This window comes from Melopsittacus undulatus, chromosome 8, assembly GCF_012275295.1.
Source record: "Melopsittacus undulatus isolate bMelUnd1 chromosome 8, bMelUnd1.mat.Z, whole genome shotgun sequence".
NCBI classification, from domain to species: Eukaryota; Metazoa; Chordata; class Aves; order Psittaciformes; family Psittaculidae; genus Melopsittacus; species Melopsittacus undulatus.
In genome coordinates, this window is record NC_047534.1 from 921,570 (window position 1) to 936,946 (window position 15,377).

Here is a 15,377-nt window from a genome sequence, read left to right on the forward strand (position 1 = left end):
CCAAAACTGAGTATGTGCAGACCCAGCCATTCCTCATGGAATGATGTGCAGTTACCAATGCAAAGCAAGCACAGCTCCGATGGATGAGGGAGGCTGGAGGAGCAACTAAAGAGATCACTCCCCCTTTCTGATGGGATGGTTTGTTGTTTGCTCTTAGGTTTAAACAGTTTAAAGCTGCTCTTGCACCTTGGTAAGCAGAATTACACTGATTTACATCCTTTTGGGAGAGAGGGGAGCACCAGGATGGTACTTTCCATGGAGAGTGGAAATGGGAACAGAATAGGGTGAAGCTGGCACCAGGGTGCACCAGGCCAGTGGCTGAGCACAGAGATCTCCCTCTGGATCCCCTTGGGCTCAGATGCCATAGTCCCAACGGGATGTCCAAGGGAGCAGGAGCAGAAGAGGGGAGAGGAAACCTGTGGGCAACCTCAACTGCTTGCAATGGGGTTGCAGCTTTGACAACCTGAATACGATCAGGCTGACACAAGCATCTCTCCCCAGCTTAAGTCAGTTTGTCTCCTGGGAGAAGGGTCTTATCTTCCCTCCAAGCCCAATAAAGACACCAGAGATGGAAAGTCCAATGGGACATGATGGAGCAGGGATGTAACTGGGGGAAAAGCTGCTCATTGGAAGCCAGAGCAGGAAATCCCCTTCCCTGCACTGCAGCAGGACTCATGCAGGCAGCACTGCTCCTGCCAAACCCTGCAGTTACAGAGCCCCCAGCTCCTCCTCAGCACAATGTCAGCTCCCCAGGCCAGTGCACACCTCGGGATCAGGCACATGGGTTGTTCTAGGAACAGGGAATGTGGCACTGCCCACACTCCCACTGGATCACCCAGTTCAGCTGCGAGGGTCACTGGGGACACAGCTTCACCCCTAATCCGGCTGCGTGTGCAGTGCTGCAGGATGTTAGGAGATCCTTTCAGAGAGTCAGCAAGAGCAAACACAATTGCTCTGTTCCCAGTGAGGCATTCCCAAGGCAAGGCTGGGAGCCAGATAGGTTTGAAAAGCAAATGAATGCTCCGAAATCTGCAATCTGCTGCTGTCCTCCTGAAGCATCGCCCAATTTCCGGCTCTGTGGAAGCAAACTCGGAGCCAAAGCTCCAGTTTGCATGTATAAACCAGCTCATTTATCAAACGGGACACCCTTGACAGCAGCTCCTGAGGCACAGAGAGGGGAGCCTGCTGGGAATTGCCTGCTGCCCAATTGCAGGTGCCTGGCAGCCCTATCGATTCTACAGCACTGGACATGCCCCAGACAAGTCTGAAGAGCCAGAGCCACCTCCTGCCCCTCGGGCAGAAGGGGAAGGATGACTTCATCCCTGACAGCCCCAGAGCAGTGATGTACAGCGGCCTCACTGCGGATCCATGGTCCCCGGGGCAGGTCGGGTCTCTGATGGGAGGTGGAGGCTCAGCCCATGGGGTCAGGGATGCAGATCATCAGCACTGACAAACAGCTTTCTGTGCTCAAGTGTGAGCAGCAGAGGACACGTGGGGGGCTCTGGTCCCTGGGGCAGTGTCCTTCTGTAAGGTGCTTAGGCAGCAGCCAACTCATCTTCCCAGCAGGGATGAACTGAGCCAGCGCCTCAGCACCCTCCCAGGGAACAGCTTCTGCCTCAGAGCTCAGCTCAGTCTCCCCTCTCCTGGGCAGGTTCAAGCCATTCCCCTTGGCCTGTCCCTCCAGGCCCTTGTCCCAAGCCCCTCTCCAGGTTTCCTGCAGCCCCTTTAGGCACTGGAGCTGCTCTCAGGTCTCACCATCAGGAGCCTTCTCTTGTCCAGGCTGCCCCAGCCCAGCATTGTCAGCCTGTCTCTGGAGGACAATAAAACACCAGCCACATGAGTGGCTTTCAAGCCAACTGGTTATTGCCAATGTGTTATGTATTGCACAGGCTGCTCTCTGAGTTCGGGTCAGCTTTGCCCTGGGCCGTCCACACCCCTATGGGTAGAAACCCACAGCAGCACCAGGGCTGGTGAAGCTCTGCACCAACCTCATCCATGTACATGCTGTGAGCAGCCCAACAGTCACATCTTCCTCTGTCTGTAACCATTCCCTCTGACTTCAGTCCTACAACATCCTAACACTCATTTGCATGTACCATTTAATGGGTCTTCCCTGAAGCCTGCACATCAATCCCCACTCTGCACTTCAGAGGATGCACAGCAGTTACTCTGCAGCTCATTGTGGACTCTCAGTCAAACCCTTCTGCTCCAAGCTTTGTAGCACATGAGCAGACAGGCTTCCAATCTGCTGGGGGAGATCTCCAAATAATGGGTTTCATTTCCAAGGGCCTTGCCAAGGCTCTGCACTGATAGAGCCGGAACGCCTTCCCTTCCCTCACCTCTTATCACCGAGGAGAAGAATACATATTTTCTCATCATTGTTACAAGCTTTTATCTGAGCCTTTTTGATAGGGAAAAAGGCAATCTTTATAACCATGCTTTTGAACGATAGAACACAGAAGGGTATTAGTGAAAAGCCCCACGGTAAGTCCTGCCGAGGCACCGCCTGGCTCCTTTTATAACCTTCCTGGCTTGAAAATGATTACAAAACCCTATTTTCAATGACCCTGACCATCCGCAGCATAGGCAGATGTTGGAGCACTGGGGGAATATCCCATCTCCACACCAAACGCAGCCCACTGCCATCCTGTAGGACCAACCAACCAGGCAAAACTGATGCTGTTGAAGGTGCCCTTGCTCATTGCAGGGGTTGGATAAGATGAGCTTTGAAGGTCTTTTCCAACCCAAACTGTTCCATGATTCTATTCCATGATTCTCAGAAGCTGCTTGCCCATGGGAATCAAACAAGACCATGTCCCCTCACAGAGAGAGGATGCAGAATCACCTCACACTGAATCCATGCTGTGTGTTTCACCAGTGTAATGTCCTCCAGAGACAAATGAATAAGGCTTCAACATTTATCAGGCCATTGTTTGCTTCTTTAAGGAACAGAAAAAGTGCTTCCTGACCCTCACAGTTAATCAGTTTATGCCCTGAAGCATGAGATTTGATTACCTCTGTTATTATCTCAGCATGCAGGCCAAAGAATTTCATTAATGGGAATAATTTTATCTATTCATTTAAAAACCCCAAACGCTTCGGCCTGACCTTAAGTAACTTCCTGGCTTTTCAAGCAGAAAGCAACAATTAAGTGAAAGAGAAATAAAAGCCCCCAGAGGTGCAGCAGTTATACCTCGCCTAGGGAGGAACGCGCTGCTCTCCTCACAGCACTCCTATGACAGTGAAATCTGATGGAAATTACTTTGATATCAGTCACATTCTGACAGTTTTGTGCATCATTAAGAAGTAGTAACATCATTATTAATAGTGATGAGTAAGAATATTACAATCCCATTTACAGCAGCTGGTCTTAAATCACTTTGGCTACCAAGCTGAGGAGAAGCTGCTCTGGTTGCAGGCAGGAGGAGGCGTTGAAAAGCCCTGAACTTGCCTGGATCCAGGGGGGGTTTGGGGTTGGGGCCATGCTGGCACATCCTCTGTGTACCAGCAAGGATGCTCAGGGGTGTTCTGTGAGGAAATACCTCTCCCTTACTCAGGGTGTGCAGCAATGGGTTGGGGACACCAATCCATTGGGATGGAAGGAGATGGCACCAGCAACACCTTGTAGGGCCAGGGCAGGTAGAGCTGGTTGGGTGATATCTGAATAATTTCCTGTCCAATATGTGCAATAGCTTCCAAACAAATTATTCAGACATGTTTTAATTACTCAGACAGCCATAACTGCAGAACAGGCTTGGGAAGAGACACTGATTTCAGACACCCACATCTCCAATGGAAAACGTGGGGAGAAACAGCACTGGAACCAATGCCCAAAGCCGGAAGGAGCACAGCCCTTCCCAGCACCTTCTGGCCATGGGCAGGAGCCCATGGTGTCTGTGAGAGCAGGGTAAGGCCCTTCCTCCAGCCCCAGCAGGAGCTGCACCCTGGTAAAGAGGCACAGGCAGCACCGCAGTGCCAAATGCCATAGGTTCCCAGGCTCCTATGGGAAGGCAAGATGAGTATGCCGGATAAATAAAGCCCATAAAGTTCTTTGCTAAATATGCAGCACCATATGGGGGTTCACTTTGATGTTCAAAAAAGAAAGCCTACAACAAAACCCACTCCCACCCCGCTCTCAAAGACAGCTTAAACCGGCTGCCAAATCCTTCACCTTCATCTCTGAGTAAGCAAGGCCAGCACCACACAGTGAGGGCAGAGAGCTCTGCTTCCCACTGCCCACCAAGGGCAATACCCTTCTGAGAGCCCTGCTCACTGCCAGGTCAGAGCTCAACACCCCATCCCTGCCTGACCACCTCACCACAGCCTCAGCCATGCCTGTGGTACCCCCTTTAACACCTCCTGCACAGGACTTGGAGACGGGATGCTCTTGGGCTGTTCTGCTCTCATCTTCCCCCCTCCAGCAGCACACACCAGCTCCAGCCGGGAGCAGCCACATTCCAGCGAGCTGGGATTAACACCCTCATGTGTTAAAACACTGAATTAATGCTCTGCAGGAGCATCTATTCACACATGCTTCTGCAATAGCAAAGGCTCAGGACTCATTATGGCTGCGTCTTCCTGGGCTGGTGATTATTAATTAACACACTTCCAGCTCCTTTATCTAATCACAGAGTAATTGGTTTCAGTTTGGGTCAATGTTGTACTTCATCAGCTTGGTAAATAGCAATGCTCTGGTCCCGGCAGCCTCTGCTGTAACCCTGAGATGGAGCCTCATTCCACTGCTCCCAATGGGGTCTTGGCTTCGCAGGAGCCACAAGGAGGGAACCCAGCATTGTCCTGATACTCCAGCACAAGGACAGGACACACTGTGCTTTCACCTGGACACGGCTCAAAGCCACCTGAAGATGCTGAACAGCCTCCATCTCCCACATGTACCCCTGAATGTGCAGCATAAACCTGTCATGTTTGTTCTGCCCTTAGTCCCTGTAGGTCACCACTTCCCTGAGACAAGCAATGAACACCCTGACGCAGCGACAGAGGACAGCATCGGTAAGCAGCATCCAAAGGGAATTAACTTGCTCTGGCAGTTTGAGTCATCTCAGAGCACTGCTGGGTACCTAAATCCCATGTACCAGGCCCAAAAGATGACTTCTATTTTGTCAAGCAGCTCAAGGTGCAGGAGGCTCAAGCTGTGAGAAGCTGTGGCTGCCCCATCCCTGGCAGTGCTCAAGGCCAGGTTAGACACAGGGCTTGGAGCAGCTGCTCCAGTGGAAGGGGTCCCTGCCTGTGGCAGGGGTTGGAGCTGGAGGAGCTTTAAGGTCCCTTCAACCCAAAGCAGTCTGGGATTCTGGGATTCTATGATTCAAGCTAAATAACCATCCCACGCTACCTCCTTGGTATGACAAAGCTGCGAGGAAGAGTTTGCCATGGTTTACATGGTGGGTGAGAGAAGCAGAGATCTCATTTTGCTGCTCAAGGAGAAGCGACAGAGCCGTCCCCATGCCCAGGCTGCCACCACAGGCTCCAGAGGCTCCAACACACACAACTTGCATCCATCTTGGCACAAGTGGAAGAGACTCCATGAATGTTGTAGTGTTAATGTAAGGAAGCCAAAGAGCTGAACAGGCTTCTCCCTGTATGGCCTCCAGGAGGGTGACCCATGGTAGCTCAGGTTGCTTGCCTTGGGATCCAGTTCATCACAGCACCAATGGCAGGGATGCTCTATCCTGATTTAAACCAACAACTGCCAATACAATCAGCCATTTCTAGCCAGCTACTTGAGGTTTTCCAGCCTCCTGCACTGATTCCCTGGGCCTGGTCTGTTCAGCACTGAAATAAGCACTTTCAACACTATCCAACCTGAACACACAGAAACATCGGACATTCAACAACACATGGTTGGACCAGCTGATCCCTGAGGTCCTGGGATTCTGTTCTATGATCCTGGCACATCAGGCTCTGAGCCAAAGCCAGCTCCATCTCAGGACCTCACTCACGAGCAGGATGCTGATCACACAGTCCCCACACAGCTCGTGTCAATGCTTCGGAAGCGCTTGCCAAGAGCACGTATCCAAGCGTTCCTGGATGAGATGCAGACTGATGCAGACTGCTTTGTCCTCTTATTAACAAGCCCTCAGAAACCTCCTGTGTTTTGGAAACCACCTTTGGCTGATGGAGCTGTGAGCCCAGTGCCCAGTATGGAGCTGGGGGACACACTGAGCCAACAGCACCAAGCTACAGGCCTTAGGAAGGTGCCATTTATTTGCCCTACTATTAGCCAAAGCCTGGGCTGTCCTGTGCACACGTTGTAGAGTTTGGGAGATCTGGGGGTTTGGCTACTGGATTTCAAGCCCTGCCTCTGCCTGAAGCCTCAGTGACCCCCATAGGGATGCTCTCAGCAGCCTCCTACCCTCCAGCTCTGAGATTCATCCTGGCTCTTCAGAACCAAGAATGGGTTAAAAACATTGACATTTGGGTCCTTCTCATGTTATTGTTATGATTCCACAATCCCAGTATCTGGCAGACCGTGCCGTAGGCAGGCCCGTGCTGTGCCAAGAGCTGTGCACAAGCAGAGCATGAGCATAGCCCTGCACAGCCTACAGCTGACCTGGGGCTGCTCCATCCCTCACAACACCCGCTTCTCCATCCCTACACCATAGCAGGTTTGGGGTCAAACCCGCGCCCTACAGCAGTGGGATTCACAGTGAATCTGTTAGGTTTAAACATCTCCTTCTTTCCTGAGCTTCATTTGTGAGCTGAAGATAGGGAGTGTTGGCCACAATGGACCCACAGCGTCTCCTACCTGCTACCATCACACAGAGGAGGTCTCAGATCACAGATCGGGGGGGGGGGAGAAACAGTCCATGGTCATCTTCAGAGAGGGGGATGCAGAGAGATGCAGCTTTTCAGGTCTCTAGCTCACCACATAGGTCATTCCAAGTCAACCAACGCACTTTCCTTAAGCAAAAAGCTGCTTTTTGCATCGTGAGGAGCAGGTTTGCTTCAGAAAGAGCAGGTTTTAAATAGAAAACCACGCTGCCAAAAGGCACACGGCAAACTCCTGACGGATTCCTCAAGTCAATGATGAGAACCGAAGGCTTTGGCTGTGCCTGTGCTGCCGCCTGCAGGCATTTCTCTGTGCCCAGCCGAGCACTGCTGGCTCCAAGGGCCAGCAGCAGCGGCCTCACATTGAACACCACAGATGTGATGCTCTTTGCTATGGGTCAGCTCACTGAAGCTGTGAGCAAGGGTCTCCAACCATTGAGAAGATCCTTCCCTGTGTTTTACTGGGATCAAAGGCACCACAGACAATCCCTTGGGCACAGAGCCCAACAGCTTCAGCCCACTGCAGCATCCTGCATCTCCTCCTTACACCAGCAGAGATGTTCATAGGAAAACAGGGATCCCAGCACCCCAGTTTCAGCCTGGTGTGACCAAGCTCGGCCTGCCAGTATGGGCAACACTGCCCATGCTTGGCTGAGCCTCTGCCTGCTCCATGCCCCACAGGGACAGGCCTGGAGCAGGGAGAGCACACAGTGTTGGAACATGCTGACAAATACTGGGACTGACCATGGGAACAGCTCATCCACCCCTTAGTGCAGCTCCTGAGCCAGGAAACCCCATCCACACACTGGGCAAGGTCCATCATCAAGTTCCATGTCCATGTCCCTCCCTGGCAGCACAAACAGCAGTGCCCAGCCTGTGTCCCCATAGCACACAGCTCCATGGGCTGGGTGCCCACGTGTGCTCTGCTCTGAGCAGACTATTCCATCTCCATCCAACTTATGGAATGGGAATGCCGAGCTCCTCACCAGCCTGGAGGGCAGGAGGGATGGACAGGCTGCACCACCAGTGTGCTCCCTCCTCCTCCTGCAAGAGCTCCCACTCCTCCATCAGCTCTGCGGCAGAGCCGGGGAGCACAGTGTGCTTCCTGCCTTCTGGAAGAGCCAACAGATGACATGTTATCACCAACACCTCCATAAAGGGCCAGAAATAAAACAGCCTTTCAAAGCCAGCTGAAGGGAAGGAAAATCCAGCTGCACAGAAAGGGGCCGGGGGAGTTTCTCCCGTCCCTTTGGAGCTATGGGAACACGGCTCCGGTGCCAGCAGGAGCGATGGGAGGCTGGGTACCAGTCCCGCCTCATCCCCCGGAGGAAGGTGCCTGGGAAGCAGGGTTGTGTGGAAGGAAGCTCTGTGTGGTTCATTGAAGCTCTCCTTTAGGGACAAATCCAACCCCCAAATTAACACATTTTTAATGTGTTAATGTCACAGTTTTTTTCATGAATATTTTCAGCAACTTCATGTTGTTCTTGAAAACGTTTCTGATGGTTCATTAGGGCCAGCGAGGATCCTGCCTCTTCCCTGTGCTCCTGGATCATAGAACCATGGAATGGTTTGGGTTGGAAGGGACCTTAAAGCTCCTCCAGCTCCAACCCCTTCCACTGGAGCAGCTGCTCCAAGCCCCTGTGTCCAACCTGGCCTTGAGCACTGCCAGGGATGGGGCAGCCACAGCTTCTCTGGGCACCATTCCCAGGTTCAAGCCATTCCCCTTGGCCTGTCCCTACAGGCCCTTGTAACAGCTCACCCAGCACCCTGAGGTGCTCAGATCACCCCTCATCAGGGTAGAGGAGGGGCAGGAGGGGCTGGAGCCCCTGTCTGGGATCACACAGGTTGCAGCTGTCTCCATTTGGCTCTGCTGAGCCTGCCCTCCCCACAAGGAGCATCCCAGAGCAGCAGCTCAGCCCCACAAACTCACACTCCTCCAGGCACCCATCAGAGCAGTGCTGAGCTCAGTGGGACACCCCAGAGCTGACCCCATCCCACTGAAGCAAACCCTATGGATGTCACAGCATCTCCTGCTGCCAGCCCTGCTGTCCTGCGGGATGCGGGAACCAGACTGGTGTGATGCTGGAGGATCTAGTCCTCGTTATCAGCATCATCAGCCTGGCACCCCTCGGACCCCGTCTGCAGCGTGGGCAGGAGGTGGCATTTCACACCCCGTGCTTTGAACTCATGCTGTGAACAGCTTGGGAACCCTGCAGAGACCAACTGGACCTCCGGAGCTGCCTGGTTACCCAGCTCTGTGCATCCACAGAGAGCTCTGCCTGCCTCCTACCCCTGCCAGCACCCAAGAGGGAGTCACATCTCCAGTCTGGTCTCTCCATGCAGGGAACAAGAGGCTTCACAAGAGCACAGTTTGTTTCACAATGTGCTTACAGGTCGCGGGGGAAGCAGCATGCCCTAGGAACTCAAAGCCTTTAGGGATGGGATAATCCTGTTTTGTGCCACAAGCTGAGAATGGAGATGTTCCAGGACAGAGGAAACCGGGATGAGGGACAAGGGGCTCCCCAATGGGTCCCTGGGTCAGAGCAGAGCGCAGCACTGCCTGGCTGCCTCCACCAGCCCCATCTCTTACCACTGAGATCCCAACCAAGACCTGTATGGGCCCAGGTACTGTTAAAGGCATAGGAAGAACAGCAGGAAAGGGATGTTCACCACCGTGGGGACAGCACAATCCAAACCATGTGCTTTTCCCCACGGCACAGCTAAACAGAGGAACCTTCTGCCACCCATCCCAAGGGATGCTGGAATTCCACATGATTCAAAGCACAGGTTGAGAAGTCTCGGACTGGAAAAGCCACTGAACACAGGAAGCACCATCCAGGGCTTGCCAGAGGGCAGGAATGTGCTTGGAGGAGAGCAAAAGCCTTGTCCCACCTCACCTGGGTATCACACCTACCTACAACAGTGAGCACGTCCTTCTCGATGTCAGCCCGGATGTAGATGCGGCCGCGGCGCTCGGTGTGGTCCGTCCCGCACAGGCTGGGAACGTTCATCACGCAGCGCTTGTGCACGTTCATCATGCAGGCTGTGGGGTGGACAGGGAGAAAGGGACAGTCAGTGCTGGGGTCACCTCTGCTGCAGCTCATGGGGTTTGAGGGATGGGGAGAGCTTGTCCTCGCTTTAAATGGGGATGCTTTAAGGGATTCTGGGGCAAACATGCAGGAAATGGAGCTTCAGATGCAGCTGGGGGCTGGCAGAGGCCTGCCAGGACACAGGGACCCACCAACCCCCAGCTCTGGGTCTTACCAATGGAGATTAGAGGATTTTAGCCCTTATTCTAATTACTTGAATTTTACAGACTTCTCCTCCATCACACCCATGGTGCAATGCTGGGTATTGAGTGGGTTCACTGGGAGCTGACAGGGGGCATTAAATATCACCTGTGTACATGTATTCATATACACGTGTACAGAAAGTTACATATGTATAAAATATATAAATATATATATCTGTAATTTTTTATTCTAAAGAAATTCCTTTCCACTTGGTAACATTTTAAAGGTGATAATGAATACACTGTTCCCACAACAGTCAGCAAGCTTCTATATTTATGGGAAAGGCAGCACATGGCGAGCAGCAGAGTGTGCTGCTCCCCGCCGGCAGCACGAGCACGGAAGCAGAGCTGTGTATTCACAGTCCTTTTAAATAGGAACGTACAAGATTAACATGGAAAATAACTGATCTCTCCCTCTCCATCCTCTCCCTGTTCTTGCATCCCCCATTTCCTCTGCTTTGGAAAGAATTCCTCCTGTTTGCAGAGCCAAGCGCTCTGCAGAGGCTGTTTCACTGCAGCCAACACGGCCACGGGGTGTCAGTCAGAGCCAGCTCTGGGAGAGCTGGAGAGGGAATGAGGGAAGATTGGAGGGATGCAGGGATACTGGGGGGGGATGTGGAGGATGCTGTGGGGGGAAATGTGGGGATGCTGTGGGGGAAAATGTGGGGATCCTGTGGGGGAAAATGTGGGGATCCTGTGGGGATGATGTGGAGGATGCTGAGAGGGGGGAGAGAATGTGGGGATGCTGTGTAGGGGGAGAGATGATGTGGGGGAGACCCTGCCCAGGGCCGTGGGGTGCCAGAGCCCCCCATGGCTGCAAGCACCGCTCCATCACTTACTGTCACATTTCATCCCCTGGTGAATGAGCCCATAGAGCAACGACCCGCAGTGGTCACAGAAGGTGGGGCTGGAGTACGTGTGGATCTTAAACTTGTGTTTGCTCCGGGGATCCTGGGAGGAAAATACACCATAAAGATTATAAACCTGCATTAAACATTGGCAGGGCCCCACCGCTCGCCACGTTTCACACGCCAGCTGGCTACGGAGGTGCTGTTAATGGACTTCACTCAACTGCCACCGACTGATGTGGACCTTTTCCAACAGTCACCAAGATCCAGCGTTATTACCCTGTGGATGTGTTGCCATAACAATGAGGAAGGAACGCGTTGGCTTCGCTGGCGATTCACTGCTTTTAAATAACTTGGCCTTAGCATGGAAAGCACCAGGTGAAATTGGTGCCTAAGAACCAACACAAGGGGTGGACCCTACTCAGCTTGCATGTAAAGCAGAGAAAGCCACCCGTTATTGCCACCTGTATTAAGGGTACCCAGTGAGCACCTTTGTGCTCCAGTGCCAATCCCTCCCCAGCACACTCTGGGAACTGAGCTGCTCAGTAAAATACTACTTGGATATTTTGAGCTTTCTTAAACCCAACAGCAGATTTTCTGCACCAGCAGAATGTGCAAAGTGGGGGGCACTGGTTTATGCTGGACACCAGCTGCAGTCCTGCACAGACACCTTGCAAACGGGGCTCCTCCAACAGGGATCTACAGAATCATGGAATGGTTTGGGTTGAAGGGACCTCAAAGCTCATCCAGCTCCAACCCCTGCCATGGGCAGGGACCCCTTCCACTGGAGCAGCTGCTCCAAGCCCCTGTGTCCAACCTGGCCTTGAGCACTGCCAGGGATGGGGCAGCCACAGCTTCTCTGGGCACCCTGTGCCAGCGCCTCAGCACCCTCACAGGGAACAGCTTCTGCCTCAGAGCTCAGCTCAGTCTCCCCTCTCTTGGGCAGGTTCAAGCCATTCCCCTTGGCCTGTCCCTACATCCCTTGTCCCAAGCCCCTCTCCAGGTTCCTGCAGCCCCTTTAGGCACTGGAGCTGCTCTCAGGTCTCCCCTTCTCTTCCCCAGGCTGCCCCAGCCCAGCTCTCTCAGCCTGGCTCCAGAGCAGAGCTGCTCCAGCCACACAGAGAAACAACTTCAAGAGGGACATTGGACCAACCATAGGAGGAAACGACTGAGGCAGACCAAGGATTTGGTGTTTCTTGGCATCTTCCACACAAGACAATCCTGGAAGCCCTGATCAAACCTCAGGTATTCAGACCAACACTGAGCATCCTGAAGACAACACAAAGTTATGTCAGAACCATACAGGGACCACATGAGGAGCATGGGTGGCCTGGGGCAGACAGTGCTGCTCCTGCAAGGGAGCCCAGAGCAGCTCAGTGCTGCAGAGTAGGGTGCTGGCAGCATCACACACAGCAGAGGAGGAGGATTATGGTGAGAAGCTGCTGGCTTCATCCCCTCTCAGGTTAACTGCAGGGTTAGGGATGAGGCACAGCTCCTGGCTTGGCCATTTGAGCTCAGTGGCTTTCTAATGGCCTGGAAAGGAGCCCAGGCGTTAGGAAAGACACCTTTCCAGGGCACCGCGAGCCACGTAAATAAATAAAGAGTGGAGCCAGAACTGAGCTATAACAGAGCTGCCAATACATCACCTCCCCCATTCCAATTCATTCTCCTACCACTACTGCACTGAGCCTTCCAGTCACGTTAATCACTTCATATTCTGCATTATTTCACAGCACCACAGATAACTTGAGTGATACCAGGAAGGCGGAAAAGCAGCAGAGCTTCATTGAATTCAGTCTGTTGAGTGCCAGGGGTTGGGCACACACTTGAGCAAGTTTATTGTGTTTGAAACTGAAATCATCTCAAAAAGCAAAGCGCTCCTATGTGCAGAGCAGAGCACAGCTCTGTCTGGTGGCTTGTGTGTCAGCCGGAAGACAGGCAGGACGAGGGTTCATGGTTAACCTGTAATCAGCTCTCCAAGTGACACTGTGCCTTTTGGCCTGGGTTTCAGGCTAGAAGAGGTGTGGGAATGAAAGCTTCGGTGGGCAGATTGCAGGCAGGGGGTTGGAGCTGGGCAGCCCATGATGGGTGCAGTGCTGCAGGCAGGTACCATGGAGCACTGGTGCCCAAAGGGACACCAGGATGAGCACACACCCTCCTAAGAGGCTTATAGGGCAATCCCTCCATGGGACACACTGTAAGCCTCTGAAAACTTGATTTTATGACCTGAGCTCTGCCTGTGCAACAGCGCAGGGGCATCCCCATAAGCAGCTTTGCCCACATAACACGGTGTGAACCAGATCCAGCATCTCCCATGGATGAACCCATGGCACCGAGGCCTCATCTCCACGGTGTGTGAACCCTGCCCTGGGCAGCCTGTTCCAATGCTGAGCACCCTGTGGGGCAGGAATTGTTCCTCAGCTCCATCTAAACCTGCCCTGGTGCAGCTTGAGGCCGGTTCCTCTTGTCCCATCTCTTGTTCCTTGGGAGCAGAGCCCAGCCCCTCCTGGCTCCATCCTCCTGCAGGCACTTGGAGGGAGCCATCAGATCCCCCTGAGCCCTCTGCACCCTGCACAGGACACCCTGGGGTGCTCGTCCCATCACCAGCAGCAGTAGGATGAGGCTGATGACACGGGGGCAGCAGTAGAAGCCACGTGCTAAACCCCAGCGTGTGACACGGGGAGGAATCGCCCCCGAGCGCTCCAGTTTCTGTGTTCCCTTCTAGAAACAGATATTCCTGTTTAGGCAAATGAAAGCTTTAGTCATTCATAAAGAAGAAAAACAACAAACCACAAGCTTAATGCAAAATGAGACAATTCATGTGAAGGATGTTAAATTCCCACTGGAAATGGGAGATAAAGAAGCCAGAGCCAGAAAAACAAAGTGTGCATTGAGCCATGCTGCGGCAGCAACAGCACCTTCCAGACTGCTCCATCAGCATCCCAGTCCTGCTCAGAGGGAGCTGGACCCCTCATGGGCTTCACCTTCTGCTCCCACCCCAAGGGCTGTGTTCTGGATTGACCCAGAGCCCAAAGGATACGAGGGTGATGGATGCAGCCAGGCACAGGGAGGCAGAACTGCCTCTCTGGTGTGAGGGCCTGTTTCACCTTGACCAGGGCTTTAGAAGGTGCCAGAAACTGGAAAGTCTGGGTATCATTTTTGACCCAGTCTGAAGTCACTTTACACAGAGCCTATTTTTGTACCACAGAGACAGGGATGACGAGGTCCCTGTGTGTGCAGATGCTGAGACTTACACCAAGAATGATTAAAAAGAGGCTTGCCAAGAAAAGGAGAAGCGTTCCTCCTGCATCCCATCAGCACAGAGGAGCAGGGCAGAGGAGCCCTCCTTGGGAACACAGCTCAGAAACACCATTAGGAAGGTTTTACTGCACTGCGAGGCTCTGACCTTTTGAATCAGCGCTGCCACAGACCCGCGATGCTGCAAGGGGAGGGATGCGTGTCAGAACATGAGCCAGGAAGGGAAAGAAGCTGTTGGCTTCAAGCTGGTGCCCTGCAACGACCCATAAGAGGTGGCTCCTGCTTCTCAGCTTGGCAGCAGGTTTGAGGTCTGAACTGAGCCAATGCAGTATCACGTCATTGAGGTACCTGCAGAGCAAAACCCCACACACCTCCCGCTGCTCCCACCCTACTGTGCTGGGTATGGGGTCTGTGTGTGTTGCCTGCAGCAGCCCCAGCTCTCCTGCTCTCCCAGGACACAAGAAATGTGATTCAAAAGCAAGCAACCGAGCCCTGGCCTCTGCGGGAGGCACTGTGAGCACAGCCCTGCCAGAGCCTTCCCCAGGCTCAGCACCATGCTTCAGGGTCATACCCATCACTGAAGGTACACATACCCATACACATCACTGCAGGACCACAGCAATGTCAGGCACCTCTGGCTGAACCCTGATGGAGATGCTGATGCAGGAGCTCACCAGTTCCTCACTGGTGGCATTGGTTAATTTATGTGCTGCTCACTGTAGCCAGGATCCCTTTGCTCCTGTGCATCAGCCTGCCTGGGCAGTGGCTCAGCACACAGCAGTAAGCCAAGGGGGAGAGCAGAGCAGAGCATCACCACACTGCACGACAAGCAAGGGCGTTTGGCTTCAGCTATTCCTCATGCCAAGTCCGTGTCCTGGCAAGGGCAGCAGCCCTCTGACATCCCCAAACCCTGGGCTGGATGCTGCCTGGGTTTAGTCACTCTGCACTGCATCAGTGGTGCCTCTCCTTGGCCCAGACCCTTCCTCAGACCCAGCAGTCTGAGCCATGAAACACTTGTAAAGCACATCCAGCTCACTTGAGTTCATCCCTAGGATCAGTCACACACAAAGGGCACTGAAATGTCTTCTATTCCCTCATGCAAATAAACCCCTCAGATCCCAGGTCCCATCACCATCCCTTCAGCAGGGGCTGGAGCCCTGCGGTCCCCAGGAAGCCAAGAACCCACCCGATGG

The 15,377-nt window shown here is 53.3% G+C and overlaps 1 protein-coding gene across 2 annotated transcripts in view; it reads right to left on the minus strand.

Annotated features, from left to right (window-relative positions):
* Positions 1-15,377, minus strand: part of PRKCB (protein kinase C beta) — a 102,662-nt gene that overhangs the window by 40,188 nt on the left and 47,097 nt on the right. For both annotated transcript variants that reach the window (XM_034065603.1, XM_034065602.1), the window contains exons 4-5: positions 10,918-11,029; positions 9,701-9,829 (exon numbers count right to left, since the gene is read on the minus strand). In XM_034065603.1, coding sequence (XP_033921494.1) covers positions 9,701-9,829; positions 10,918-11,029 — 241 coding nt within the window. The remainder of the gene's footprint in view (positions 1-9,700; positions 9,830-10,917; positions 11,030-15,377) is intronic.